General features: G+C 35.5%; 1 protein-coding gene across 11 annotated transcripts in view; it reads right to left on the reverse strand.

Moving 5' to 3' along the window:
• Positions 1–16,510, reverse strand: part of NBEA (neurobeachin) — a 499,111-nt gene that overhangs the window by 55,205 nt on the left and 427,396 nt on the right. For all 11 annotated transcript variants that reach the window (XM_069882400.1, XM_069882331.1, XM_069882372.1 and 8 more), the window contains 2 exons: positions 13,626–13,745; positions 2,885–3,037 (listed from right to left, as the gene is read on the reverse strand). In XM_069882400.1, the coding sequence (XP_069738501.1) occupies positions 2,885–3,037; positions 13,626–13,745 (273 nt within the window). The remainder of the gene's footprint in view (positions 1–2,884; positions 3,038–13,625; positions 13,746–16,510) is intronic.

Below are 16,510 nucleotides of genomic sequence, written 5' to 3' on the forward strand. Positions count from 1 at the left end.
CCATCTTCATAATAATTCGCTCACTTGAAGATAGAATGTATTTCTGTAGAACTGAATTTTAAGTACTGCTCATGCTCTTGCAAAAAGTAGATGCTGGGATGAATAAAGGGCATGCAGAAAATGCCCCCAGGCAAAAGTGTATAACAACACGATGCTCACATCTGCGGGGACAGAGGTGGAAGGCAGTACGGGAAGGGTATGCTACCTAAGTGAGATAATTTCTGATTTTAAAAATCTGCAAGGTACTCAACTAGTCGAAGTCTGTAATTCTAATACTACTTTAATCCATATCAGTTTGTCTTGTGGCAGCTTGAGTATACTTACAAATCAAGTGCACTTTCAGCAAGTTTGCAGGTGACACCAAGCTGAATGGTGCAGTTGTCACACCAGAAGGATAGGTTGTCATTCAGAGGGACCTGGACAAGCTGGAGAAGTGGGTCTGTGTGAATCTCATGAGATTCAACAAGGTCAAGTGCAAGGTCCCATACCTGGGTCAGGGCAATCCGCAGTTTCAATACAGGATGGGGAATGATGTGAATGAGAGTAGCCCGACAGTGAAGGACTTGGCAGTGTTCATTGATGACAACTGCTCAACAGGAGCTGGCAATGTGCACTCACAGCCCAGAAAGCCAACCGTAGCCTGGGCTGCATCAAAAGAACCATGGCCAGCAGGTCGAGGGAGGTGATTCTGCCCCTCTACTCCACTCTTATGAGACCCATTTAGAGTATCGTGTCCAGTTCTGGAATCCTCAACATAACAAGGATACTGAACTGTTGGAAGGGGTCCACAGGAGGGCTACAAAGATGATCAGAGGGATGGAGTACCTCTGCTATGAGGACCGGCTGAGAGAGTTTGGTTTATTCATCCTGGAGAAGAGAAGGCTCTAAGGAGACCTTATAGCAGCCTTCAAGTACCTGAAGGGGAGCTACAAGAAAGCTGGGGAGGAACACTTTACAAGGGATGTAGGGATAGAACTAAGGGGAATGACTATAAATTGGAGAGGGGAAGATTTAGACTAGACATAAGGAAAAATTTCTTCATGATGAAGGTGGTGAGTCACTGGAACAGGTTCCCCAGGGAAGCTGTGGCTGCCCCATCTCTGGAGTTCTTCAAGGCCAGGTTGGATGGGGCCTTAATCTAGTGGGAGGCATCCCTTCCCATAGCAGGGGGGTTGGAACTACATGACCTTTAAGGTCCCTTCCAACCCAAACCATTCTATGATTCTATTATATGGAAACAGTAGTGCTATTGCAGCTTAATATTTAAAGTATTCCCAGCTCTTAACTACCAGCCTTGATTGGAAGTATAGTTCTGAAGAAGCACAAATACTATACTATCATTTCATGTAAGCAGCTATTTTCTTCAACAGACATAAATACCCCAGTACTTTGTACCCCGTATTTTGTAAAAAGCAGAAACTGCACCAGAGAAATCAAATAAAACAAAACTAAGGATTTTCTTCAAGCTATCTCTTATCAAATAGAGTCTTTTATAGTGCTATTAATCATTCAATCTCTGTGGAAAGGTGGAGAAACAGAATTTAGGATCCAAGAAGGAACATTCCTTATAAGATTTCCAAAAGAGAGTCATTAATATGCATTCCCCAATAGGTGGTAGCTTGTCTATCCTTTTTCACTAAAGCATCATACTTCTGTTCTTACAGATATCAAAATTAAACATCTTGGGTAAATTTAGTGTGCTTACTCCTGGGCCCAGTCAAGTTTAGTTACAACCATAATCCATAAAAGGGCTCTGTGCAGTGACATGGGCATTCTGAATACACGTACCTGTGACTGTGCATCCCACACCTGAGAATGCTAATGGAAGGTAGTCAACCTTTAAGTCCACCTCCTTCCTTCCTAGTGAAATTGCACTTGAATTTATTGCCACCAACTGTGACAACTATTTGTTTTTAGAAAGAATGGTGCAGAAGAGAAATCAGCCAAGAAAAAGCTGTTATTCAGCTTCTTCCTACCAACAAGGACTGCTACCTGGAACACATTTCTCATGCTTTGTGTAGTGCATATCATATATCTGAAGTGATGAGGTTGCCATCAAGTCCTTACAAGACTGCTATACATATGTCAAACCATCTACTCTTTCAAATAGAGGGCACTTCTAAATCATGTCTAAGAACAGCTTTAGTTTTATGGTATTCTTCTATTCTTCCAAACTTCATATGGCTATTTTTTCTATAAATTCTTGGATATCAATTTTCTCTAAATAGACAGCTCTTGAAATTAAGTTGCCAAACTTATTAGGAAAAACCAACACTGCTAGACTTGCAATGCTACCACAGAAACACTATAGCAAATAAGCACAAGCTGAATAGTTCTGCAACTCTGTGGAAACCCTTACCTTATTGAAAGTACATTCCTGATTCTTTAAGCAAGACAAGCCATATGCATTTTAAGGAAGATCCATTTCCAGAACAGAACCATAAATTAAACTACTGCTGGCCAAAATATCAGAATTTACCTTGTTTTTCCTAAATACGACTAGAAGTAAACACAAGTATCAACTTGATCAATCTATACAATCATCTATCAAATTAATGCAAAAAAAAATACAACATAGATAAATGTTTTTCATGCTTAAATTCTGAACGCTGAATGGTGATTCACATCAGAGTATTTCAGGCTACCCTGCAGTGTCCGGCTCATGCCCATCTGATGCTTTGTCTTGAGAGAGTAAATAAATTAATTTCATTTTCAATCATTTGGGCACATGGAAGGAAAATCCATTGTAAAATGAAGGGTTCGGTCAAGCAAGACACTTCATTTTTTATTTTACTTCTATAAATCTAGTTCTAATGAGATGAAAAACAGCATTAGGTCAGTTTGTTAAAACTCCTTACACAGACTAAACTAAAGTGTAGCTTACCATCCTATTGATACGGACAAAGTCTTCAGGTTTCTTGGCCCATGGAGGGAGATCAACATCATTCACAACAACTTCATCTTCTCTGATTCCTAGATTATAGCCATTACTGTTGACAAACATCTCTGGCAGGTAGTAAAACTCTGGAATTAACTCCTAACAAGAAGAAAACACACAATGAGATTTTACATTTATACAAAGATGCTAAATGGTGCCGCCACAATCAGGCTCTGTCGTGGTACACATTGAAGCATTCCTGGGGTTTTTTTGATGTTTCTGTGAGCTTGTTTAAGAAATTTTATAATCTGTTTTCTTTTACTTATGATCAAACGTATTTTTCACAATGAAATAGTCAGTCTTTCATTTTTCCCATATCTGTTTTATGAAAAGCATAACTTTAGAAAAGGAATGCATATCAATAAAGTAGACCTCTTCAGAATAACAGGTAAAAGAAACTATGCTAAGCCTTCAATACTATAAATATATCGGATTTTTAAATCAATATTTAATTAACTAGACTACTTGAAGGGTGGGAAGTGCTGATATAACACTGTCTTGATTTTACTGTCTCTGTATTCTTTAATCACATGAGAAAAGATGGCAATCTGATTATACAAGGAAAAATGATTCAGGGTGAATGAATTTTTCAGCTGTAAGAAAAAGACAGCCAAGTACAACAAATGTCCTTAAAACAGAAATGCATGCTATTCAGACTGTGAAAGGTCAATAATTGAGCAGCAAAATCATCTGCAGTGTCTTAATACATTACAGAAGAGCTGGGGTGCGAAGTTTTTCCCAATTTCTGGATAGCTAAACAGAAATGTATTCTACTATAATAAATACTGCCATGTGTTGCTCTCTATTACTTTAGAAGTAAGTATTGAGCTGCAACAGCAAAAAAGGTTTAAAGCCCACTATCTCATTTCTAATATCCAGATATGGATTAAATTTACTAAATTACATTGTTAAAAGAATTATGGTATTCAGTTGTGTAACATGATCAAAACTGATGACACAGCACCTGAAACATGAGTCTCTTTGTGGTCCTTTCAAAAGCTGCAGACATGTGAAGCGTAAAAGAAAGAATCACAGCAGACACAAACTTATCTAATTAAATCTGATCTGTAACTCCATAGAGAATACAGCAGTAAAAGCATAGATGGCCCTTTCAAATGTATTCATTTAAGAAAAGAAAAAGTGAATGTCTATGTTACAATTTTAAGCATGCTTAGGGAGATAATTTACTTGCTTCTTACATCATTTTTAATATACTGCAAACAGTCTGATCTCAGGTTAGGCTACAATGCAGTGTCATTCAATATCTAACAAGTGCAAGACACTAAGCAAGTGACAGATGTATGAGACTGAATAGCTCATTATGAAATGAGCTGTAATTTCAAAAACCCAAAAAATTTTAAAAATATGGCATGCAGCATGCAATAGATCAGCAGCTAGAGCTAAGCCAAATAAAAGCAATCTTCAATATCCCATCAGGTTTAAAGAAAAAAGATTATTTCACTGATAATCTTGAGTTTGATTATATACCTCTAATTAACTCAGAGAAGCAAACTTCCCTGCTTTTCCCTAAATCAGATTCACTACCTCCCAGGTTCCTGAGAAAGACCCTTGATTTTCTCTAGTGGAGCCAAAACAATGAATGAACCTCAAAACTGGAGAAAACTAGACATTAATCTTCCTGGAGCTCAACAAGCCACTACTAACTTGGGACTAAAGGCTGGTCACAACCCAACATATACTACCATACAAATCATTGACAAACTAAGGGCATTGTCTCAAAGAAAGAAAAAAATTCATAAGGACTTCAGAATGATGAAATATTATTAAGTTAAAATTAAATCCAAATTCAATATACAAATAAAATAAAATTTATTAAAGGAAAAAGTAAGAAAAGTTTATTTCTATTTTGTATGAAAGCCTTGAAAGACATACCGCTGTTTTTATTTATTACCATTTTTAATGCAACACAGCAGTGTGCTAACCGCTATTGTCAAAAAGCAAGCAAGTTTTTGATTCCATCAAAAATGCATTAAGTCTAAATTTCCTTTTTCTGTTTTAAATGTCCTAGAATCTAACTGTGCACTTTTACATCTAAAGTATCTGAAACATTTTTGCTACTAAGGACACATCCAGTGTTTAACTGAATTCTACTAACATCCTGACTTCAGGGGTATCTTGAAACAAAGGGACTTAAGTCACTGAATATTTTAATGGTATTTCCATTTACTAATTTTAACTTTGTTGCTATTTGCTTTCAGTGTAATTTAATGTTCTCCTGTCTAGTATAGCAGAAAACAGAAAGAGAAATAGAAAAAATAGCACGTATGTGATTAACTTTCTTCATAAGATTTATTGTGTTGTATACGTTTAGTTTGACCTGTCTTATTCCTGTGCTCTGGAAACTAACCAGTGCCAGGCATATAAATCCTCTTCAAATAACACTCTCTCTAGAACCCTAATCATTTCAGTTAAACATCTCCCGGTATTTTTTTTTCTTTTGGTCAAAGTAATGAAACCAAACATAGTATTAAAATTAAAAAATTTAAAACCCCACTGTATTACAGTCTCAGCTTTCTCTTGGATGTTATTTTTAGTGAAGCCTACAATTTTGTTTGCTTATTTTAGTACTATTTAGCATGAATTGAACCTTTTCTTGAGATATGAACAATGTTGCATGTGACTTTTCCCAGATACATACTCCCCACACTTTGGATTAACCATTCAGTTTTCTTTCGTAGCATTTGATATTCCTGTTGTAATTTTGCAGCCTCCACTACTGACCAGACTAAGAAACAACCACAACACTTGAAAAGAGCTCAGGCAAATTAATCCCCTTCTAATTTATAGAAAATGAATGAATATATACTAAAACACAGGCACATTTTGAAAACTTGTGGCACCCAGCAAGTATGAACATGCTAATATTTGGGAAAACCTTCATATTGTGTATTTAGCTACGTAGAAGCATCAAAAATACAAGTAATTTAGAGAAGTGTGATAAAAGGCTTGATTTTGTGTGCTCACTATTTATTTTGCTGGGAAAAAAATGAAGTATGTCTCTTCTATTATACCTCATGCCAACAGCTGGCACCGGGTGAGGATGGAAAGGTAAATACTCCTTTCCCATGGGCCCCTGAGCATGCTTTGCTATGAGAAGTACAAGCTTGGAGAGGAATGATTAGCAAGGACAGAGCAGGCAGCAAGGATGGAGCCTGGGAAGTTGCTTGGAAAAGTAAGGAGTAGACAGGAGTGAACCTCAGCGGAGGCAGCAAGATGACAACTGGGACCCAAAGAGAATTGCTTTAAACAAGAGGCCACTGAAAGTTGCAAGAAAGAATACAAGAAAGAAAGGATAACACTAGCAAGAGATACACTTATTTTCAAAACCTATTTATATCTTTCTCAGCCAGAGTTTGAGTTTTCTTTGTTTCATAAGTGTGTTTGAGACAGTTCATATTCTAACAAAGGATATGGCTAGAGAGAGACTGCTCTTTTTCGTGGCTTTCCTGTTAAGGACAGTGAACAGATACCTCAAATATCTAGATGTTTTAGGGCCACATTTGAAGAGGTGACCTTGCCCATTCCTCCACTCCAGAAGGGGTTCAGAAATACCTACTATTCCTTCCCTGCTAGGTATTTGTCTACCCTGCTGTCCCAGAATTTGAGGAAGAGCAATACCACAATCCTTCCATAACTGACTTCAGCATTATTCATCTAAGGGTGTTTTACCTAACACCTGGCCTGCAATCATTCACTACACAATCTAAGCCCATTTTCCCTTGTCGTAGCTATCAATCCATCATGGACACAGAGAACAGACCACTACCATCTCTTTGCATAGTTTATTACATATGGGGAAAGCATGCTACCAGCTTCACAGCCTTTCAGGTCCTAAAAGTCAGAATGAAGGACGATTATTTTAACTTCCATATCACTTCATTGCTCAAGTTTTAGTTACAGATATGTAAAATACTCTTTTAATCTCCCTGAACTAGCTTTTAGAATTATTCCTAAACACTGCATAATTTAATTTACACCTACATATACTTTAACCTTACTATATTTTGTCACATATTCATCAATATATGAATTAACCTTTGTATCAACCTCCGTGGTCTTTAGATCAGAGATTAAGACTGCAGGATCTGCTGCTTTTCATTCATTTTTATGCACTGTGTAATTTGCCATATAACTTAGCTTCTTACAAATCACCAGCTTTGTACTTTAGAAGGGTCATTGTTAAATTCAGCCTGAAGATAAGGACAAAGACAGTCAGAAATTAGCAGAGTAAAAATGTATCTCAATGATGGTATTTACACCAAAGGACTGGACACAGAAGATTTCTGTCACCCAATCTGCTTTCCAGTTCACAGACCAGAACAGTCGACAAGTGGATCCTTAAAACTCTAAAGGCGCCTTCAGTGGCACCAGTGGTGAAAGGTCAATGCAAAGCCAGGTCTATGCAAAGGAATGCTTGTTTAAAGCTACCAAGATTTTGAGAAGTTTATGTTTCAATCTACAAATGTTCTTGAAAGAAAAATCTCAAAACATCATCCTCCTACACTAAAACATTGAGTCAGCCAGTTAAAATCAAGACATGAAGGAGAATATCAAAAACACTTCCTCAGATGTTATGTCAGTTTGCAGGCATAAAATGAGGTAATGCAAAGCTAAAAAAAAAAGCCCAGAAGACCAATATTTTTTAAAAGTCTGTTTTAAAAAAAATATTCATGGGTCAATTAAGTGATTTAGATGCATATTGTTATTGTATGCCATTCAGCTATTACATAATTTTGCATTAACTGATACAATTCAGTAAATTTTATTTGTTTCTTCACTCTTACCAAACATATAAAAGGTTCTAAATAAATCTTCCCGACTACATAACGTGCCATGGGTAATTTCTTAGGACAATAAATATCTGGAGTTCAAAGAGTTAATAAAAATAGGGATTCTAGTGATCTAAATCCATTTGCAGTAATTTCTGTCTAGTTGTCCTTGACATTTCACAAGCTGGTAACCTCCTCTGCTCCCCTTTCATTCACACTTCTAATAAGACAGGTTAGCTTTCTATCATTTAATAGTCAGCTACCTTTCAAACTGCCTGAGAAGCTTGGCTCTTCTCAGATGAAAAACGATGTAGTAAAGCTACTGAGGGGTGTAAAAAGAGGGTAAAATGAATATTGTAACAGACATTTCTGTAAATATGATCACTTTTTTTTAATAGCTATACTAAAATCCCAAGGTATAGTTAGCAGTATTACATGCCTTATGTCTTCATGTAGGAAAACATCACCAACTGCATTTCCTAATTTACAAGCCTGTGACAAATCCAAGCTGCTGAGAAATTAAACTTTAAAAATATGTCTTGGGGTGATAGAGGACCACTATTAACGCTGTCATAATTGTACACCATTTGCATCAAATCTGACCTTTCTGTTTAATATGTTTTGCTAAGGTATACCATTTTACAGCCTCCCAATGAAATCAAATCCAACCCAGACGTTTTCACTTTTCTAATATAACTCACTTCAAAGTTTTAAAGCTGCCATTTCTTTTTCTTTCTTTCTTTTCGTCCCAAAAGGTTGATCCCCCGGCACCCTTTAATTCCACATGAGCCTAGTACTGGGTCAACGAGTCAGTCAGAAGTACCTCCATTAACTGCGTTAATTTACACTAAGGCACCTTAATGACATTTTGTCAGAACTACCTGTCTAACTTCCAAACACACTATTCAAAAAGTAATATAAGAAGTTTGGGAGGCATTAGGAAAGATTAGAGCCTGAACAGGAGGTTCTGAGGAAGTGAATGTTACCAAAAACTGGAGCAGGGGTGTGGGAAGTGGGGGTGGAAAGGAAAAAAATGTGAAAGCTGACTGGCCAAGTTATGGTCATTTCCGGGTGACTTGCTTCCTCAAAGGTCACTCTGTGAATGTTCATTCTTCCTCCAGCTTGCACTGATTATCTGAAGGTCAATGTTGATAAAGGGAGACACAATAAAATAAACTCTGTTATACAGGTTCTCCCTTGTGTGTTACCACCCCAATATAACACATACTGTACTAATTTTGTTTCACCCACTGTAGGTGAAGAGGTTTCTTTGACAATGAAGCAAAACTGCCCAAATGTACAGAATAAAATTGTCTAAGCAGACCTCTAATCATTCACTGAGCAATAATCTATCATTTGCTACACTTTTCTAAGGCAGTGAACCTTTTGCTACATTTTAAGATGTAAGAATTATAGCTTGTTTTTCAAACTGATCAAACCACTGCCACAGCCCTACTTTCATTATCTCAATGTGAAACAATTTAGTTCTAAGGAAGAGTACACATATGCAAGGGGAGAGTGGTAGAAGAGAGACAGAATGCTAGAGAGTACACATGCATATAAAAGAAGGAGCCTAACCCACAGAACTGCAGGTTCCTAAAGAGGAATATATTCCTATGCAAATGTCAGGTATTTATTTTTAAAACTTTAATGAAGAATTTTTTAGAAGTGCCTCGGATGTTTCCTTTAAGAGCACATTGAGGCTGCAAAAGAACAAATTTACTAGTTAAAACTGATCTACTTCAGAAGTGACTTAAGTACTTAAGAATAAAATACCTCACAGTCCTCTTTTTCTTAAACAATATTGATGAAAAACCATAATACAGATTTATTTGCATAAAATTTAATTTTAAAAAGATTTTTTTAATTAGGTCTTGCTTAAAAAGACTAAATGCAATTCATAATATTATTTAATACAGCATTTGAAGGCAAAAAATGTGGTCATCTTACAATAGGCAGCACTGAAAAATGTCATATTAATTCATTACACACACTTTTAAAATTATTTCATAACCTCTGCCACAGTAATTAATGAGATTAGTGAGATCAGAGATTAAATGTACTTAACGCAGCTCAGATGAATTTCAAATATATGATAAAGAATACATGAATAATTAATTCTTTCTATTCTTAACAGTTTTGAAAATTTTCTACTTTGATGGATAGTCCATATTACAAACACCTAACCTTTACTATAAAGATTAAAAAAATCTCTAAGGTGGGAAAACAATTTACAACATGTATATCGTGTAGAATTCCAAGCTGCCAAAGACCCCCATTTATAACTCTGCGTGCAGCCAGGAAGAAGCTACAAAAACGTGCAGAACACTGACAGAGAACATGCTTTAAGATTTTGTACTCACATGCAAGCTCTATATATCTTTTCTTTTGCACTACTTTCTCACAGTACTGCATATAAATATTAGAAGTTGCCAGACAGCTGAACATGAATTTTTGGATGTTTCACATTCACAGAGCTGAAAGTTTTTTATTGTGCAAGACAGGGGTTGCTGCTCTTAGGAGAGCAGGCAAAATACGTAGGGATTTTTAGGGAGTTCCTTGCTGGCTCCCCAAACCTCACGGCTTTTCTGGTTCCTGAAAACTTGATTAGAATGCTTCAAAAGCCTGTAAGGCATTCTAAACAGTAGCACAACTAATCTGAAAAAAAAAAAAATCGGGTTTTTTTTTTTTTTGTAGTATTAAGAACAGTTCAATTTCCCATCCTTTTGCAGAATGAGCTCCAAAGCCTCAGGGAAAAGTTGGCCTGCTGTCATGGCATTGAGAAATGCAGTTCATTAAGATCTTAAGCAACAAACAGCAACAATTAGCTGCTATACTCATTCTTGATTTATCGCTAAGAAACACAGGCTCTACAAATGGAAAGGGCCTAAAGGGTCAACTAGTGCATCCTTTTGCCAATTCATGACTCTCTCTAAGCTTTTCCAGTGCTTTGCCAGTCTACATTTCTAAGGAGCTTGAGGAATTCCCCTTGTGAGGATATTCTAATTCAGAGAATACTCAATTTCACTTTAACTTTTCACACTCTTAGTTCAGTAAGCATTTTTCAACTCTGATCCCTTTCCTCTGAAGTTTACCTCTTTGTTCCCTGACACACAATTCTTCTCCCTTTCATATGTTTGCGTATTTCATAGCATTTATGCTACCATGTCTTCACTTTTAGACTTAAATTACCCCTCACATAGACACATTTTTCTTCCTATATCTAACTCCTTAAACACATTGTGGCTTTTCTTATGTTTCCCTCCATTTTGGGTATGTACTTCCACTAGCTGGCTAACTACAAAGGTAGCACTAAGAATTTGCCTTACCCAGTATGAATATATACTGAAGATTGAACAACAAAAAAACCAAATACTTGTCTTCTTCATGAATATAAGAACTCTGAAAAAAATAAAGGACTAATCAGACATACACTGCTTGGCCTACTGATGTGTACCCCAGTAAACTTAGTCCAGTAGTGGCTTTGTATGTGTTCTTCAGTAGACTGACTCCAATAATGTCTTTGAGTCAATATATAATAAATTAATTTGAAGATGCAATGCATTCAATGCTGGTATCCAACACATCAAAAAATATCTCTTGTCATTTCTTATTCTGATAGCTTATGAACTTTTCTTAGTTGCTTTAGAATCCCTTAGAGATTTAGCTTATTTTTGAATCTGCTTTCATTTATCTATTTTTATCTTAAGCTGAATCAACTCATAATAAATAAATTCAAGGTTAATTTCTAAACCCATCTTCCCTGTATCTCCATTAATTAACAAAACCATGTTTTAAACAGCATCTTTAATCCCTAAGTATCCCTGAACATACAGGTCAGGGATTATCTGGAGAAAACATTTATTGGCTAACATACCTCATCTGTGCCTCGCATATTAGATTTTCTGTAATGACTTAGCTCCAAGTAGTATTTCTCTTTCTAATGGCATAACAGAAATGTATATATACCTAAATCTGACTCTGGGGCTCTGCAGCAGACTCCCAAATGTATTCTAGAATACATTATTTTACAATGTTTCCCCCAGCGCAACTTTGACCCTTAATTGTTACTATTTTATCCAGACCTATTCCTAGCTCCCTTCTTTAAAGTCAATGACATTAAATTACAAAGCTATCTCACATTGTTACTTCTGCCTTCCTTTTCTGCAGGTGAGTACCTGGGTTTGAGCATCTTTTTAATACCTGTTTTATTTTAATAACTTGATTTTTTTAAAATACAAATACATTTTGTAATGCAACTGTTATCCCTCCATAATTCCTGCATCCTTGCAGTAGCGGCTTAAATTACCCACCTTGGTTCACTCCTGGTATTTTTATACAAACATTTCAGTCCTTTGTTTAATGATAATTCATTCAGTTGCTAAATTAGGAAGAACCTTTTAACTAGTTATATACCCTAGTTGAATAACATCTCCCTGTCTGTCTACAGACTTTCCTTTATCTTTTGCAATGCCTTCATGTATTTAACTGCCCTCCTCCTGTGTACTAAAGCCAGAAAAGAAGATTACAGTCACTTCCAACTGTCTTCCCTTATTCCTCAGTTTAAGGCTCTTATCTTTTGTTTCAGCCCCACTCCTAGGAGGTCATTTTCCCAGATATTCCAGTGGAATTCCAGGAAAACCAGATATCATTGCAAGGGAAAAATCAAAACGTCAGCACTTTGAATTTGAAGAAATGTCTATATTTCAAATATGGTAGATATTAACTCAAATTCCTCCCAAGTTCTGAAATTTCCTTTGTTTTTTCTTACAAAAGTAGGAGTGATAGAACTTAAAATACTACTGGCTTCCAAGGGAGTATAAATAAACATGAAATGGGTTGTAAGAGGTTTAGGTTAATCTCTTTTATTTAAAAAAGCATTTTCTCCCATATGTTAAGATGGCCATAAAATACATTATTTGATATTCTAACTCTTAACTGAATAACAACAACATGATTTGTACACATACACTTCTGAGATTTCTGGACTACTTATGCAAACAGGCAGTCTGGAATGAAAATAAATAAACAAATTTACATCTCCTTCTCTTGTCAAGTTAAGAAATAAAATGGAAATGTAACCTTGACTTTGGCATTTCCCAGTAGGAGTAGCAATATCAAAATAGGAGAGATATATCACTTTAAAATAAAGTCTTAAAAAGAGCAATTAATAGTATACTTTAACTACATTATTACTAGAAAATGAAATCAATAAAGGACAGTATTATTAAAAATTTTACTACAATTTTTGTTTTTTTTCTGATAAGGTCCCATATATATGAACAATAACCCTTTGTATTTAACAATAGGTAAGGAACAACAACAGTAAAATCACTCTGCTCTCCGGCTGCTTCTGTATATCGTGTAGAAGTTGTTTTAATCTAATGCGTATTGTTGCATAATATCCCCAGGCACAGTCAAGTAAAAGCTAAAGCTGTACAGAAAAGCCAACATTTTTAATGGGTCTTGTCATTAATGCTTTATTAATTGCCCCAGGCAATGCAAACCCAGAGCTAGGCAAGCTATAACAATATGACACTTTAAGGTCAAATCCAATTCCTGCTGTGTTTTATGGAGTGGGCCAAATATTGAGTTAACAGCAGGAAAGAACAATTTATTGGGCTTTTCTCCATCTCCTGATTATCTGATCTAAATTAGATTAGTTAGGTTGTTTTTCTTAAAAAACAAAACACCTTTTGTCCACTGAACTTCAAAGTATCTTTGACTGTTTCTGTTTGAACAATGATCATTAGTAACATTTACCTTTTACTTAAATTATATCTAGGGTACTGAATATAAAGACATGAAATATATATAAACCCTCTTTGCCTCTGCATAAAACAAAACACTATAAATGAAAATGTGTTGATTATTGATTTATTTAATGTATATCTTACCTTCACATCTGAGGTATCTCTCTGGCTGTTCCTCCAAGACCTTGCTACTGAAGAGAAGGTTCTATCTGGGTGGTCAAATTTGCCATCATTTGCATTTAGAAAGAATGTTGTAAAGGGCTCCTGTAGTCAATAAAATGAAGACAGATTAAGAAACAGTAGAAGGAATTATGCAGCAAGTTTCTAACAAAATTCAAATTACTTTTGCAAGTGAAGATACCTCATAAAGGCAAAATGAAAGAAAAACATGGCACTGTATAGTTTTATCTGTGCTTGGGCATCTGTATTGAATATCTTAGTATATTTATTGGAACTAACACATTTTGCACAAACAAATCCTGAGTTCTGGCAGAAAAGGTTGTTATTCTTATATATCCACTATTTATAAGACTAATTACCCATCTGCGGCAGACCTATGTAGCTTACTTCCAGTACATGTCGGTTGCCTACTTCACTTCACCATTGTAAGCACTTTCTGTGTTATTTATACTACTAGGCTTTGTTTACTCCTTGTAAGATGGTATGTCGGAATAAAATCTTAAAAAATCCCCTGTCTGGATTTTCCTTTTGATTTTATTTAGTTTAAAAGACCTCAGGACCTCAGGGCCATTTTGCCTTACAGTGGTAGAATGGCTGTATGGTTATTATGAGGCTGACTGTGGTTACAGGGGCTCTAGCTTTAGCATCGCTTTGTGGCAGAGGTACAGAGATGAAATGTTCTTTTACTTTTGCTAATTCTATCTGAAAGCACACTCCCAACACATACTAAATGGAAACAGCTATTAACTGTTGGGTAGGAAGAGCTCAAATCTTAGACAGTCTGGGGTACCCTTTTTTATGTCACCACATTCCACTGCAGAAGAAGGGTTAACAGGGGACAAAATCCTTAATTTGACAGCAGAACCTGATTACCAAGATCACTGCCAATTCTCTGTTTTTCCAGCACCACTCCATTAGCTCTCTGATTCAATCAATATTTGGCAATATGTCCACGTGGATGGAAATTACATCTTCATTTTTGCCAAAGTCTGATGCAGAATGTTTGAAAAATTGCCCCTTTCATTAAATTCACACCCAAATTTATTTCCTCACGTGTCCTGAGAACTTAGAAATTTCATTAATCAAGGCAGTTCATAATCACCCAATCATAACTCTTACTACAGCATTACCCATCTACTATTTGAATTTTATTCTACATATTCTCTATGGCTTTTGAGCAAAGCAGAGAACTCCTCCATTAATAAATAAATTTTAAGGGAATTATGTCACATGACACACATCATTTTTAAATTATCCAAGATTAAAGGGGACTGAAATAATGCATTTTCCATAGCATTTAAGAGAAATTAAAATATACATAACGAAGCATAGATACAAAGGTAGCAAAAGAATCCAAAATAAGGAGGAAAATAAAAGGGGAATTCAGACCTCCATAGAGCATAGTTTCTCTAATCTTTACTCCGCATGTCCTCCCAAGCAATTTTTCTTTCATACACAGCAGTCAACACAGGCTACTTTCTTAGAAAGAAGAGGAAAACTCTGAATTTCTCTCTCTAAAGGGGAAGGAATGGGATATCTCTCTTATTGTTGTCATAGTATGCTGGTACCTTTGAAGTAGATTAAGCGAATTGACTTTTTTTCTTCATTCTTTTAGCCACAGTCTCTTAACTTTCAGCATATGTCACTGTAAATATGGATTATTTTTTTTTTTATTATAGTAATGCAAGACATTCTACTGCTAATTGAATGGTGGGGGTTTTTCTATGCCTTTTTTTCCCTCAAAATATTTGGGATTTATTTCAAAAGACACATTCAAAAAATAGATAACAATCTAAGAAGCAGACTTTCATCAGCATATTTATTCTCATCAGAGAACCCTAGTACGTATTAAATAATTAACTAAAAATAATTACATCAAGTAAAAAAATAATCACAATATCTTTTCTTTTTGAAGGACCCTGATTCCCATTGCACAACGACTTTGCACTCCTGAACATTGAAAGTATGCATGGCAAGTGGGGAAAAGGTTTATAATTTGAACAGAATATTAAAATTTAACAGTAGCTCAACTGGCAAGAAGCACATAAGTATCACAATGAATTGAAATACTGAAGGAAAATAAATTAAGTTTTTATGGGCCTAGATTTTACAGTGCTTCGTATAGAATGTAAAATATAAATGATAAAGGGTATGGTTCAGATCCACAGCTAGCAAACAGAAAGCTAAATACACAGGAATGGATTATATTAACTTATCCTAAAATTCTATTAATGTTATCATTTTAACATTATGCTTACATAAATCCTTTTAACATTAGAATTACTTTTGTTTTAACTGACATCTGCCCTCAAATCTCTGTACAGATTTGCAACAGCAATCTTTTCAAATAATGCTATTTTTCTAGCTGACCCATACTGAAAAACCTGATATATTGTTGATCTGAGTGCAAGTAATTCTGCCTTCTACCAGCCCCTAGCTATCACTTTTTTCCTTTATAAGATACATGTAATTTGTTGTGAATATCATTGTGCAGCAGGGTGTGGGTCACTGCTGAAGTTCTGAAAGCAGCTGATGGATTTTAAAAAAGCAGAAACCAGAAAAATGATGTAATTACAATAAATTATGTAAAAATGTTAATCCAAAAGTCCATGACAACATTATTTTAAGCATCTGAGACAAATATACAAAAGCAATAAAATTCATAATCAAGGATTAAACTTTTAATAGCTGAGCACTACAGGGTGCCCTATTATGCTATCCTGCTATGACCTGTTGTGACTATCTTTTTGGATTTTTAATCCTTAGCAGATATTCAGAGTTTTTTCGTGTTTTATCTTGGACCTCTCACATAATTTTAAGGTAATTTTTATTCTCTGGAAAGTCAAGTG

Source organism: Phaenicophaeus curvirostris, chromosome 1 (genome assembly GCF_032191515.1).
Source record: "Phaenicophaeus curvirostris isolate KB17595 chromosome 1, BPBGC_Pcur_1.0, whole genome shotgun sequence".
In the NCBI taxonomy this organism is placed as follows: domain Eukaryota; kingdom Metazoa; phylum Chordata; class Aves; order Cuculiformes; family Cuculidae; genus Phaenicophaeus; species Phaenicophaeus curvirostris.